Below are 15256 nucleotides of genomic sequence, written 5' to 3'. Positions count from 1 at the left end.
AGAGGGAGCTTAGTAAGTTACAATATGAAGATAAACAAAATGAGGAAAATCATAAGTCAAAAAGAGGCTAAAACTCTTTGCAACGTACTGACTACCGGGCAGCACGCACTATTTATCTGTCTGCCTACTTTTTTTTTTCCCCCAAAGGAACTAACAAGGTTTCTCGTTTTGAAGAACTCTTGTTTTAATGATTTGATGGGCCAAGAACATAAAATTTTCATGATCACACTTCCTAAAATAGAAGCGTATTCACTTATATTTCAAAGGAATTGCCTTCAGAATCAGAGGGAAAAGCGATTTTCCAGGGTTTGTATCTTTGGATAATTTTTCCTGTTTATATTCTATTTAGTGAGCATATATGCAATTTTCGAGGCTGTTATAAAAATCTTTGCATTGTCATCAAGAAGAGTGAAATGAACATAATGAAGATAAATAAAATGAATTACTCTTATTAGCATTTTGCATGTGATCTGAGGTATTTTGCCAGTAAGCGAAGATGTGCGGGGACACATGAAAAGCAACTGCACCACGCACTTCTCAACCGTAATCCAATCCTGCTATTTAAGTATTCAGAGCCGAGTGCCAGCTCTCTATAGAAGCTGCAGAAAAATCACATTTAATCAAACCTGAAGCCAGTTTTGGTGGGCGAGGGAGAAAAAGCATGGGATCCCATGGAAATTATTCTGGAGGGATCCCTGGGTGGCTCAGGGGTTAAGCGCCTGCCTTCGGCCCAGGGCGTGATCCTGGAGATCCAGGATGGAGTCCCACGTAGGGCTCCCTGCATGGAATCTGCTTCTCCCTCTGCCTGTGTCTCTGCCTCTCTCTCTCTCTCTCTCTCATGAATACATAAATAAAATCTTTAAAAAAAAAAAAGGAAATTATTCTGGAGACTGGAGAGGCCAACTCCACCATTGAAACAAGGAACAAAAAAAACAAACAAACAAACAAAAAAAATCTTCAGGATAAACCATTAGAGCTTCATTCATTTGACTGACCACTATCACAATAGGCAAACTCCAAGCAAGGCACCAGCCACTGAATCTTCCAAAGAACCCGCTCAAGTCTTCAAAATTATTAATGAGACTTTCTGAGCTGAGATTAACTATGAATTAGTAAAATGCGAAAACAGCTCTTGCTTGGGCATGATTTAAATGTTTAGCTCACTAAGCAGGATCGAGGAGGGAAACAGTGCCCCTGGAAGAACCCACCTATGTGAGAAGACAAGGTCTCCTTTCTCATGGGCCTTCTGATGACTGAAAATGTTCCTCAAAGATTTAATTCAAAACCTCTGTTTTAAGGCCTTTTCTCTCAGACACGAATTGAGAAAAATAAGAGTATGACTCGTCAGACTTTGAATCAAATCACTGGCCTGTTTCTTCCAGCGAGAAGTGAATACATTTCTCCCTTTTCTGAGGGATATCATTTTTTTTTACAGTTTTTATTTAAATCCCAGTTAGTTAACATGCAGTGTGATATTAGTTGCAGGTGTATTAATTTTTTAGCACCGATTAGGGGCAGGGAAAGTGGTTTCAAATCCTAGTGTAGCCAAGTAATGACGTGAACTTAGCAGCTTAATTTCTTTTGAGCTCAGTTCCCTTATCTATGAAATTACAGGTATTCTAGGCAGTGATAGGAGTGCCCACGGGGCCTCTAAAGTGCTCTAATTCTATTACTTTTTCAGATTCAGATGATGCTACTGTCAAGCAGGGGAAGAAATTCAGTCTCCTTGAGATACAGGCACAAAGCTCAGAGAGAAAGAAAAAAAAAATAAGCCAATTTGGAAGCACAAGGCCAGATTTTGAGGTAGAACCAAAAGATTGAAAGAAAGATACTTTGCTTCTCAAGATGACTTAACTCCGCTTATTTATTGCCTCCTGGTAAGTTCACAAATGGTTCTGAGAGATCTTTTCCGGGATAACAGTGTGGTAGAAATGACACATCCTTATCTGTTCTGGTTTAGAAGGGGATCAAAAGATTGTAGGTGAAGAAAAGAATATATCGCAGGAAAAGTGGTTCGACACCTTGAGTTAAACTTGCTCCGGTTAACGTGTTGGTTTCTGAATCAAGCATTTGGATTATTCAATATTTATATCATCCTTGTCTACCCCTATTCTTTTGAGAATATTTTAAGGGAAAAAAAATGGGAAGACAGTCTAACAGAAATTTATACCAATAAAAAAACTGTATTTCAGAAGGACCTACCCTTTCCCCACAGAACTTGTCCTTAGCATCTCTTTACCTGAAAACAATGAGTATGCCTTGACTGGCTTGTCTTAATTCTTGTAGAAGGATTATCCAGCTACATTTTAAGTGACACGGTACAGTGCCATGCACCTCAGTTACGCTCAGTCAACACTTCATGATGGAATCAATTTGCTGAAACTGAGGTTCCACAGTCTCCTTTAGAGACATGAGACTCTGCAACGTTAACCTCATACCTACCAAAACCAGACTCTTTCAGCTCAAGGTCCAACTGTTCCTTTCTGAGATCTCCCATTTGTACTTAAACCAGTTTTTTTCCCCTTTAAATGGACACAGTGTTTGGTTGTAGTCTCTTTTTTTCTCTAATTACATTGTTTTGATGTCTGTGAGCTGCTTTGCTAAACTGTTCACGGATGCAGATCAGGAGCATGTAGTGATGCTGGCCCCAACACAGAGCCTCAGACCGTCGCGTGGTCGGCTCCCCTCGGAGAAACCATGCTCTCTGCCTTCCAACGGCCAGCTGGCTGCCTTCTTCCCTCAGCCAACAGTGAAAAAGCTTTTCTTATTTTGGACAGATGAAAACTGTATGTATTCAGAATGTACAACATGATGTTTTGATATATGCGTACCTTGTGAGATGATTAGCTCAATCAAACTAATTAACGCATCCATCACCTCCCATCATAAGGTACCATTTTTGAGTGTGTGCTGAGAACACGTGAGGTCTACCCTCAGGGGAAAATTACAGTATACGTCGTGTTACTATTTTTTTTTTCGTTGTGTTACTATTAACTCTAGTCATCGTGCTGTTCATTATGTCTCCAGAACTTATTCATCTTATGACTGAAAGTTTTTGCCTTCTGAGCCATAATTCTCCTTTGCCCTCAACTCCCCCATCTCTGGTAATGACCATTCTACAACCTGTCCCTCTCTGTCTCTCAGAGTGATTGTTTTTGAAGATTCTACATATAAGTGGGACTCTGAGCTGGTTGAGCACCCTACTCTTGATTTCAGGTGATCTCAGGGTCATGAGATGGAGCCCCACATTGGGCTCCATGCTGGGCGCAGCGCCTGCTTAAGACTGATACTCTCTCTTCATCTCCTTCTGCCTCACTTCCACCCACTGCTCTCTCTCTCTCTCGATTCCACAGACAAGTGAGTTCATGAAGTATCTGTCTATGTCTGGCTTATTTCACTTAGCATAACATCTTCCAGGTTCACCTATGTCAGGAATGGAAGGATTTCCTTCTTTTTTTTTTTTTTTTTTCTTAAAGGTCAAGCAACATTCCACTCTATGTATATACCATGATTTCTAATAAGTCTTTTAATCACGGCTGTTTTAGATACGACGGTCCCTTTCATATGATGGGGCCATGGCCAGAACAACCATCAAACACAGAAGATGTACGACAAACCTGGCTCAGTGAAGTTGTGGCTAAGACACTTTGTGCATGGAAAAAAAAAAAAAGACACTTTGTGCTCATCAAATATTCCAACTGCATCTTTACTTCCTCCAGACTCTCCTGCAGCTGGATTGGGGTCTGGAGCCTAGTCTGGTTAGTGGGTCGTGAGCAGAAGCGATGTGTGTATCTCCTCTATCCCCTCTTCCCTTGCTATGGAAATGCTGGTGCTGCATGTTCTAAAAGTGTGTGATGGCTCTATTATAGAGAGGCTGTCTGAACTACATTAGGCTTTACTCTAGGGAAAAATAAACCTTTATTGCCTTAAGCCATTGGGATTTAGGATTTACCTGTTAGGGCATATAGCATTACTTATTCTGAGTAGTAAGAGTCTAGCATAATATTAACACTCAAATTCACAGTGAGAGGGAAGGGACCAGTGTTCATTATCTACTGCAATTGGGAGAATGACTCATTTAGAGCTCTTGATGACCTTGAGTGGGAGGTCCATTTTACAGATGTAGAAACTGAGGCTGGACAGGAACCCAGTCAGAACACGGAGGATGGAGATTTCAACCTAAGGTTCATAGGCTTAATAGGCTACATTGCTCTGTCTACTAGACCCCTGCTTCCCAAACATCAGTGTGCCTCAGAATCACACTTGTTACAATGCAGATTTTGGGGTCCCATTCTCAGAATTTCTTTTTTTTTGTTTTAGATTTTATTTATTTATTCATGAGAGACACACAGAGAGAGGCAGAGACATAGGCAGAGGGAGAAGCAGACTTCCTGTGGGGAGCCTAATGTGGGACTAGATCCCAGGACCCCAGGATCATGACCTGAGCCAAAGGCAGACACTCAACCACTGAGCCACCCAGGTGCCTCCATCCTCAGAATTTTTGATTTAGAGACTAGGTGGGGCCTGCAAATATGCATCTCAACAAGTTCTTAGGTGATGCTTATGCCACCAACCCATGGACCATACTGTGGGAACCACTGCACTGGATGACCTTGGCTCAACACATTCCACCAGGCAGGAGTGTGTCTAGAACCAAACCTCAGCGCCAAGTGCTTCAGCTCTTCCTACTTATTGTGGACAGTGTTACTGTAATGCAAGAAAAAGCCCAGTTAAGTCCAAGATGGAGGAAAATCTCCTACCCCCTCTCCCTTTCATGGCTCACCTCTCCTCCTTGAGGACATGTTCACACACAAGACAGAGCCTGTGGTCTAGAACTCCACCACCATCCCACACAATCCCCTCCCAACCACAGGTACCTGGGGATGGAAATTCTGTTCAACCTATAAACTAAAACCAAACTAAACATTTTTCTCAGCATGTCTGCTGCAGATAGGGAAGTCTGGGATATGAAAGGTGTGTTTTCTCTTTGTTCCTTATTGTCTTCAGAATTATCTAAAGCTCAGTTATTTCACCTACACGAAGGGATCCCAAGAGCAGCCACCTTGCAGGGTGGAGACGAAGATTATCAGCGGGAGTGCTAGCGGGAAAGCATGTTATCAACAGAGAGGCCTCTGGAGTCTTAGGTAACGTTATGTCAGGGACCATCACCCTGGGTGGTTGCCTCTCCATGTAGACAGGCTGATTCTTCTCTTACTTAGCCAAATATTCCAAGAAACGGGGCCTTTCTTTCTGCCATCTGCTAAGGTAAACCACAAGAATAATCCTTGCAGATTACTTCCCCATAGCGATGAGGACAAAAATTGCTGGAGAATTAGAGGGACTTTTAACCACTTCAAATGTAGTTGGACAGCAGCTTGGAAGGCTGGCCCATTCTCTGCTTCGTCTGTGGGGCAATACCGTGGCCCCCTCCCCACCCCAGCGCCCCAGCTTTTGAAGCGCAGCTGTTCAAAAAAGCTATGGAACAGAAAACAAAATAAGGCTCCCTAACCCCCAGGGACAGTCACTTTTCTTTTCTTTTTTTAAACCTCTGCAAGTTTCAAACCCAGACTGATTCTGCTTTTGCTGAGTAGAGAGCGGCTCTTTTGTCCTCCACACTTACTGTATCACCGAAGAACACATGGGCGGCCGGGAGAGCCGCGAGCCACACACACGGGGCACTGGAAGCACCTGACAAGATGTGGCTTTGTCCCCTGACATCCTGTGTAAGGCCTGCAAACTGCGACTCCTCTTCTCCTGAATGCACATGCACACATGTGCACACAGGTTCACACGCACGTGGGCTCGCACGCACACGGTCAGGGCTCAGAAACCCCGCCTGGGTTACAAGATGTCAGGAGTTGTCTTCACTGCATTTCTTAACAGCTGGAGGTGGGGGTGGGGGAGCAAGAGGCTCCTGCATCTCTACAAGAAGGGACTCGAACAGCGGCCACCTTGCAGGGTGTCGCTGGGCCCTGCAACAGGTCAGGGGCTGCGGTCCCCTGCTGTGTGTGGCTCATGCCTTGAGGCCACACCTGTGCTATTGAAGTTCTGTTCCACTTTCTCCCAGGGCGTCCCAGTCAAGTGTTCCGGGGACAGCTCTTGCACCTTTCCTGAACAGCAAAACCTAAAAAATGTGCAGCTGCCCTTCTCTTTCAGCCAGACAGTGCTGGAACCTTGGCTCGACTTCACGAGATGTCAGCTTTTCCGAAGGGCTTCTAAGAAGGGCTATTTGGTGCAGCCAGTTAATGGGAGGTGTCGAGCATCTGAGCGATGGGAAGGGTCCACGCACTTGCTGTGCAAATGCTGTGCAAAGAACCAGGTCCACTCAGTGTCAGAGAGGTGACCTGTACCTCATTTCAGTTTGCTTTAGTGGTGGTCTCAGAATCCACAGAGAGAGACCACCAGCCCGAGGCATGCCCGGCGGGGCTTCGTGGATGGGGAGCAGTACCCTCTTTCCCTTCCGTCCTGGTCCCCTCTGAGCTGGGCTCAGTGCCAGCACCACCGCTGTCACCACCACGGCCAAGATGCTGGGGCTGCAAGGGCCAGGTCCACAAAGTAGCTCCTCCTAAACTGCCCTCGGGTCTACTCTCCTCCCTCTTTTACGGGAATGCTGACTTCCAGGGGCTTGTGCCCAGGGCTACCCAGCCAGCCAAAGCTGAACTGAATTTATACAGCCTTTGGGTGTTATTCTTATTTTGGGGATGTGCTTTTGCAGCAGAAGAAATTACCCAGCCTTGGGGAGATGCCGGTTCACACTTAGCATCGGTGCTTAGACTTTGCTGGGTGGGAAGGAGATGCTGTTTGCCACCTCAGAAGAAGGCTCTGGTGCATCAGACTCATGGTAGTGATCTTCCCAAACCATAAGCAGGGCACAAGCATCAGCTAGAAGTCAGAATTACTGCCCTTTATTGCCTGTGCCGTGAGCATAAAAATGGATTTCAATTTTCTGCCTTGAACGCTGTATTATCATTTAACGCAGGACCTAATCCTCTGCACATATGACTTTATATTCTGCTTATAGTGACTCTTGTAGTGAGCTGCCTGGCAGCAGAAAATGTAGATTTAGCATACTCTTTCTCTCTACCATGTTATTCCATTCTAAATAAGAGAGAATAACATACTAGGGTCTAGGGGGACGGGCAGGACTAACATCTTCCCAGGGGCCCCAGCTGGTTTACTGCCTCCTGCCACCACAAAGACAGTGGCTCCCTAAATGAGGGGAACCATCCCTAGTGGGGAGGAGAGGAGGATTTTCGTATTTATCAAAAGAGGGTCCTACCTCTGATCTGGACACATGCTTAGCACTGGCTTTCTTTCTTTCTTCTTTCTTTCTTTCTTTTCTTTCTTTCTTTCTTCTTTCTTTCTTTCTCTTTCTTTCTCTTTTTTTTAAGATTTTATTTATTTATTTATGAGAGAGAGAGAGAGAGAGAGAGAGAGAGAGAGAGAGAGAGAGAGAAGCAGAGATAGGCAGAGGGAGAAGCAGGCTCCATGCAGGGAGTCTGATGTGGGACTCCATCCTGGGACCCCAGGATCACACCCTGGGCTGAAGGCAGGCACTAAACTGCTGAGTAAACAAGATTTTACTTGTCCATTTGTGAGAGAGAGAAAGAGCACATGCACAGGCAGGGAGCAGAGGGAGAGGGAGAAGTAGACTCCCCGCTGAGCAGGGAGCCTGACTCGGGGCTCAACTCGATCCCAGGACCTGGAGATCGATCATGACCTGAGCCGAAGGCAGATGCTTAACCGACTGAGCCACCCAGGTGCCCCTCCCAACACACAGTAATATTCTTTTCTCAAAATCTCAGGAAAAACGTGTAGTGTACTCCCCCCAAGAATGCATAACTGTGGTCCCCAGAAGAAAAATTATAGCTTCCAAATCAGAGATCAAAACCAGGTGCCCAGGCTGGGATGTGGTCCTTGGGCTGAATTTGGTCCATAAATATATACAGCTTGCTCTGTACCGTGTTTTAAAAATTTGGAACTTTTAGGGTCCCCTGGGTGGCTCAGTTGGTTAAGCATCTGCCTTCGGCTCAGGTCATGATCTCAGGGTCCTGGGATCGAGTCCTGCATCAGGCTCCTCATTCAGCAGGAAGTCTGCTTCTCTCTCTCTCTCTCTCTCTCTGCCCCCTCTTTCTCCTCCTTACTACTTGTTTTCTCTCAAATAAATAAATAAAATCTTAAAAAAATCGGAACTTTTGTTAAAAAAAATCCAGATTTTTTTCAGAGGCTCTGACAAACTAGTCCTTCATTTCTGCAAAACAGGGGTTACAGCTATCTGGGTAGTACCAGTGCTTTGGGTAAGGGGTGGACTTTCCATGTTGCCCCCGTTCCCAACACTATCTGTCAACAATCTTAGAAATGCCCGCTTCACTTACGATCACGATCTGGCTGGTGCTGGCATGTCTCTGAACCGGTGACCTCTTCCCAGGTAGACCCACTTTGTATCTCCCCAAGTGTTATGGGTTGAATCCTATCTCCTCCAAACTCATACATTGAATTCCTAACCCTAGTAGGTCAGAATAGGGCCTTACTTGGAGGTAGGGTCTTTATAGAGATAAATATAAAATAAGGCCATTATGGGTGGGTCCTCACCAATGTGACTGGTCTCCTTACAAAAAGGGGACACTTTGACACAAAGACATGCTCCCAGGGAGAAGTAGAGATGAAGATGCAGATCAGAATGATGCATCTACAAGCTAACGAAAGCCAAAGAAAGCCAAGGACGGCCAAGCAAACCCCCAGAAGCCAGAGGGGAGGCACGGCACAGATTCCCCTTCACAGCCCTCCGAATGAACCAACCCTACTGACACCCTGGTGTTGACTTCCAGCTGCTGGGAGATAATCCATTCTGTAGTTTGAGCCGGTCAGTTTCTGGTACGTTGTTATGGCAGCCCTAGAACACGAATACTCTGAGTAGCTTAAATTAAGTATCTTCCTTTGATCATTGGGTGGAATCATAGGCGAGGAGCCTAAATCACTCGACATGTCTGGTCTAGAGAAAGGGCATCACAGGGAAAACCATTCTTCCCCAAACAGAGCAAGCTTCCACGAGCTCCCCATAGAGATAGATGCTTCTAATCATAAGTGGGAAAGTGTCTGCTCCTGCTTGGGTGGTGCTGAAAAATTCTGGTCAACCATGACTGCCAAAAAGATGAAGGCACTTGACCCAGGGGGAGGCTGATACGGAAAGCGAGAAGAGGTATTTTCAAGGAAAGAGTGTGTCACGGAAGCAGACTGTCTGAATCTTCACGCTCTAAGTGCTTTACACTCCTGCATTCATTGCAAGGTGCCTTCTGTTTGATTTTTCTTCCCCGGCTTCTCCTTCCCATCTGATCTAAACATTCTGGAGGGGCCGGAGGAGAGGGTCTTGGTGGGAGAGGACCACGCCGGCTGGGTCTGGAAAGCTGGCTGCTCCCCCAAGAAATGGCCTAAGTGCACTGGTTGCTGAGTGGCCACGAATGGGCCATGTGCCCGTTCTTTCCTTTGAAAACCAGCAGTCCTGGTGATTTACAGGATGACTTTCTAAAGGATATTTCAGAGACAAGCACATGCCATTTTGGGGTGCTTCTTTTCAGTCCCTGAGAGCCCCATCTCCAGTGGCCCTGAGCTCCAGCCTCTAGGGAGACTTTCCCTTCTTGAGCCAGTCAATGCGCCAAGCTGGAAAGTGGAGGAGAGCCAGAAGGCGTGATCATGTTGACCACCTCCTAGGGTTTGGGTTGAAGGGCCCCGAGAAGAGGCCCAGAGAGAAAGCAGTGTGGTCTTGCACTTGGGCAGGGCTCAGGTGGGGGTGAGGAGCTGCTCTGAGCTCACACACTTCCACGACCAGAGGTCACCAGGGATGAAAAGTCCTCCTCACACAGCTTGAGAAGGGGCCTTTAGACCCATGGCTCCATCAATATAATCTAGGCAGGCACCCCCAAACATGCCATTTCTTTCAGCTTCGTATCAGAGCTACTGCACTCATAGACCATGTGCATTATAATACACACACAAGTCATCAGCTTAAGAAGAATGATACAAAAGAAATTTATAAAGAAGTTCTGCTACTTGTACTGCTCCCTTCCCCCAACACCCCAGTGGACAGGCTTGCTCACCCCTTGGCTCTCTGCACCCATCCTGAGTTTATAAACGGAAAGCACAGAGCAATGTTCACCCAGTAGACCCTGTTCATGTCTCTAGGGCAGCCCACATTTCTCAAATGGCAACTGACTGATAGTTATTTACCGTCAAAACATCCAGATGACTTGCTGATTGAGGCTTTGGAGAGTGCCCAATAGCATCAATGAGAACATATTTTTGGAAGAACAATGTTTTTGCATTCTTATGTAGAAACCCTGCCTTTAATGCTTGACATCGTTTTACTTGGAGTTTCTGCTTCCCACTCCCAAGTTGGGATTATTCTTGGAATGCTGCATAGTTTGTTTGTTTGTTTGTCTTATACTATTAAAACTGCCAAGCTAAAATTATGTTTTGTGTTTTGCTTGTCACTCCACGAGCACCACAGACGTGGCTATGTGCTTTTCAAAGCACGTAAGATTTCCAGCACGATTTCACTGCCTCCTTGCAGCAGTGTAGCCCCAGAACTGCAAGCTCTAATGCGGAGTCCTACCTTCTTTTAGTTACTTTTTTGATAATAAAGCTCACCAATGGCACGAGGTAATCAGATGACTTAATCTAATCCTCTTGGGTTAGGAAGTGAAGGCCCAGGGCAGATGCCTGCTCAGGAAACTAGAACCAGAGCTAGAACCCAAGGCTCCTGCCCTCTGACTACTTCTGCACAGTCACCTTCAGATTCTTCAGATTTCCCCTTCATTGGGCTCTGACTTCAGGAGAAATGAGTGGCTGGAAGTACAGAGAAGGGTTCTTATTCTAAAAGGAATAGGGGATCCCTGGGTGGCTCAGTGGATTGGTGCCTGCCTTTGGCCCAGGGTGTGATCCTGGAGACCCGGCATGGAGCCTGCTTCTCCCTCTGCCTGTGTCTCTGCCTCTCTCTCTCTCTCTCTCTCTCTCTCTCTCATGAATAAATAAATAAAATCTTTAAAAAAAATAAAAGGAATAGCCCTGAAAACTCCTTGGGTGTGAATCAGTGGCTGCATTATCTCAAAGACGACGGTGAGATGTGGGTTTGACCTGTGCCCTGATTCGCTGGCCTCTGTACTACACCTGGTCAACCAGCTAAGCCCTCCTGACATCCTCTCTTTCAGACCCACTTTCTAGAGTCTGGCTGGAAATGCCCGGGGTCTTGCCATGAGGAAATAAACTCCCTAGCTGGAAGAGTGAACAAAGACGAGGTGGATTTGGGGCAAGGATGCAGGCCAGCCCACCACAACCCTCCCAACTCCCCTCTTTCTCCCCCTCCTGCCCCCAGGCCATGACCAGGGTAAGAGAGAAGCATTGGGAATGGGACCCTTCAGCGGATTTTGGGAATTCCAAGCAGATTGAAGTGTGGTTAAAAGAGAAGGGGTGGGAAGGGTTGATATGCAAGGATGAGGCTTCAACTGTGGAGAACTCCTAGTACTCGCAGGGTCTGTGTCTCTCCCAACCCGTGGTCCCGTCACTGCCACTGCCAGCCAGTCATGGTGGCGGTGTGGGACATCCATGGCCTGTTACTCTCTAGCTGCCTCCAGGTGGAACAGCTCTACAACGGATAAGCAGAGAGGCCAGTCACACACCTGCTTTCTACATGTCCTATCTTCCTCGCCCCCCCATCATGGACGATGCACCCCCCTACTCCGGGCAGCCAGATGTGCCGGCCTCTCCCCCACATCACTTCCTACAGGGAATCCTTCCATGTCCCCTTCACATACCTGGGGCTCTGCTTGTCTTGTAGCAAAGCTGGGGAGGTGAGAATTTAGGGCAAAGAATCACGATAAAGGGTGTCTACCTCAAGGAAGGGGGACCTGCTCCTTCTTTTTCCTCCAGTCCCCTAAAAGGCAAGTCTTTTAATGTCAGGTGTAAAAGTGGACAAGCTGTTGGAGGAAACAGCCCACAACCATATCCACCCATGCCATACCCCAAAAGATCTGAGAGAAGAGTATCACTGTCTCCAAGAGGGAGGAAAACAGGGATGAGGCTCTGGGCAGTCGCTGGAGGAAGAGAATGGGATGGGGGGCGGGGGGAAGAGTTGCATGGGCAGAGATTTTTGTTCCATAGAAGGAAGAATGTTTAACAATCCAACAATGGGGCAGGCTCCCCAGGAGGCCGTAGGGAGCTGTCACCACAGCATTAACAGAGACCTGGATCACTAAACCCTGGACGTGTTACCACATTCAATGAGCATCCAAGAGTTTGTGGATGCGTGCACGTGCGTGTGGCAGGTGGTTAGAGATCTCTATCCCCGGGCTCTAAAGACTGCACACACAAGACCAAATCACCCATCGATGCTGAGCAATTTACGCAGCCCCGTACCATGAAAACAACCCCCTCTGAGATGAAACCAAGTTAACCATGAGCCAGAAGCTGCCCTGAAGTGAGGACATAAGTCAGGGGGGAGGGCTGAACTCCAGCACGCTGCTGGGTGACATCGATGGCCCTGTAAGCTCCCTCCTCACCCCTTTCCTCACCTATATTTGTGAAGAAAATGAAAGCTACCGGCTGGGGTTGTTGGGAGGATAACTGAGTGTTTAAAATGCTTTACTTATGTTTCTGAACCCTTACAGCTCCCATTTTACAAATGCAGAAGCATATGCAGAGGGAACAAGGGCATTGCTCGGGCCTGTCCCGCTGGGAAGGGGCAGAGGGCAGCTCAAAGCCTGGGCACAGTGCCCGGGACAAGGAAGGGCTCCAGGTGGTCACGGCCAGGACCAAGGTGGGGAGGGTGGCAAGACACACCTGGCTAAGCAGGGGTGCCCTGGAGCCGATCTCTGCAGCACGGGGCAGGTAGCGAACGCTCCCCACACCCGGCAGCCTCCTCTCTGTAAAATGGGCACACAGATGCCCAATTTCCTAGGGAGGCTCGAGGATGAAATGATTTAATACACATAAAATGTTTAGAAGAATGCCAGGCAAATGACAAGTGCTCCGCGGACGTTAACGAATGCCACACTCCTGTGCCCTAGATCGTGGACGCACACATAGGTGTTCAATGCACTAATGTAACAAGCCGCTGAGCCTATGTCTGTAATATCTGTACAAAAAGGCAACCACTCAGGAAGGATCACAGGTTAGTAACGAGGCCCAGGGGACCGCTGGCCTCATGCACTTGCAAGGAAGAGCCGAAAATGTGTTTATCTGACTGCCTGGAGCTTCACCAAACCACAACTGCTCTCTGCAGGTCATCGTTATCTACTGGATGCCGGTGATTCTCCTACAGGCACTATTCTCCCTGGAAATCCACCCTCTAGCTTCTCCCCGAACCTTTGTTCAAGATCTGCTTGAGTGAAGGGGAAGGGATTATATAAAAGTAACCCTGGAGAAGACCTGGATTGTTCTCCACCTAGTTGTCCCCACAGGAGGCTCTTCCAGAGACCCCCTGGGAGTGATGCGGGGAGGGAGACCGCAGAGCCGACAGCCGGGCAGTCCTACCTGGTGAGTTTGGTGCCGATCTGCTGCCTCAACTCTAATCGCTCCTCATCTGTCTGCCTAGGAAGGATGTTCTTTTCTTCGAGCTCCCGCTTGGAGGGCCTGTTGCTGAGCTTGATGGCTAAGGAGTCCTTCCTGCACACCTTCATGGCCAGGGAGGCTGCGAGAGGGAGAAAGAAGTCCTTAATGCTGACATAAACCTGCCCGGGCTCCATGTGGCCAGCGGTGAGCCATGAGGTTCGAGGCAGGAAGACAGACCCAAGGAGCTTAACACCTGCGAGTGGCCTAAGGCCTTGTTCAAATGGTCACTGATAGAGTTCCTGCAACCGACATGTTCGATGGACCTAGCACTGTCTTGTGGGTGTGAGGGGCTCATGGGGAGTCTGTGATGGGATCTCTGGCCCCTGCCCCCAGGAACCCCAGCAGGCAGGCAACATCACAAAGGAGGGCTGGCTGGGCCGTGGAGCACAACAGAAGAAAGGGCTGGCGGCCTGGAGCAGCCACGGGGAGCTTCAGAGAGGAGGGGTTGGCACTCAAGGGACAGGTGCCAGCTGAGAAAAAGGTAGCAGCTGGCAGCCGTCTGCAGTGGGGAGCCTCAGAGAAGATGGAGAAGCCAGGCAATCGCAGGAGACAAGAGGTCAGCCGAGTGGAGCTGGGGGTGGGAGGTGTGCATGCAAAGGAAAGTATAGTTGGGCAAAGTGGGGTGAGTATGGGGTTTGAGTGGAAGCGAGGTCACTGGAACCAGTAACATTCTGGGATGGAGCAGAGGGCAGGGCTTCCTTATGATTGGAATAAATCTATGGTTCTCAACTAGGGGGGACTTTGCACCCCACTTCCCGCCCCCTGCCAAGGACACACTTGGAAAAGTCCAGAGATAGATTTTGGTTGTCAAAACTGGGGTGCGGTGGAGGCGGCGGTATTCCTGACATCTAGTGGGCAGAGGCCAGGGTGCTGCTGAACACCCTGTAATGCACAGGGCAGGCCCCGCAATAAAGAATTACCTGCTCTGAATGTCGGGGGTGCCAAGGCTGAGAACGATTCAATTCTCTGGGTAGGAAACGTGAGCAGAGGCTGGGCACTGCTCCCAGTCATGGGTCCCCGGGGCCCCTCTGTGGTTTTTGTCTCCTTGACATTATTTTGACCATATCATTGCTTGCTCACCAGGCGTCCTCCCAGCTTTCCAATTCAGCTAACTGTCTGAAGCCTGGTGCATGGAAAGCAAGAGGAAGAGACTAGGAAGTAGCACATTTGGGGGGTTCCTTTGGATTTTATTTAGTAGAGCTGGTCTTCTTTCTTTGTCCACTGGTTTTAGAACAAGGGCCTTGGAACAAGACCTAGCTGGAGTCAAATCCCAGCGCTGCCTCTTAGATGTGAGGTTCTTGGCCAGTCCCTTTCCTCTCCATATTCTTTCCTTATCTGTGAAATAGGCCAATGGCATCCATGTCAGCAGGTATTGTAAGATGCATGTAACAGAATAAAATTGTAACACCTCGGCACACAGTATATATTTCAGTAAAAGGTGGCTATTGTGTAAATTCATTAAAAAGTTGACCAAACAGGGGTGCCTGGGAAGCTCAGTCAGTTAAGCATCCGACTCTTGGTTTTGGCTCAGGTCATGGAACTGAGCCCTGCATCGGGCTCCATGCTCAGCTCAGAGTCTGCTTGAGACTCTCTCTTTCTTTCTCTCTCCCCTGCTCATGCTAAGTAAATGAATAAAATCTTAAAAAAAAAAAAA

At 47.7% G+C, this 15256-nt stretch overlaps 1 protein-coding gene across 10 annotated transcripts in view; it reads right to left on the bottom strand.

Annotated features, from left to right (window-relative positions):
* Positions 1 to 15256, bottom strand: part of PHACTR1 (phosphatase and actin regulator 1) — a 555031-nt gene that overhangs the window by 31133 nt on the left and 508642 nt on the right. For 9 of the 10 annotated variants that reach the window (XM_038584180.1, XM_038584181.1, XM_038584182.1 and 6 more), the window contains one exon: positions 13525 to 13681. In XM_038584180.1, coding sequence (XP_038440108.1) covers positions 13525 to 13681 — 157 coding nt within the window. Of the gene's footprint in view, positions 1 to 13524; positions 13682 to 14682; positions 14938 to 15256 lie in introns of those variants that run through there. The other variant, XM_038584184.1, reaches the window with a different exon arrangement.

The sequence above is a fragment of the Canis lupus genome, chromosome 35 (genome assembly GCF_011100685.1).
Source record: "Canis lupus familiaris isolate Mischka breed German Shepherd chromosome 35, alternate assembly UU_Cfam_GSD_1.0, whole genome shotgun sequence".
Lineage (NCBI taxonomy): Eukaryota > Metazoa > Chordata > Mammalia > Carnivora > Canidae > Canis > Canis lupus.
The sequence above is the reverse complement of the archived record's forward strand: the minus strand, read 5'-3'. Positions and strand labels throughout refer to the sequence as shown.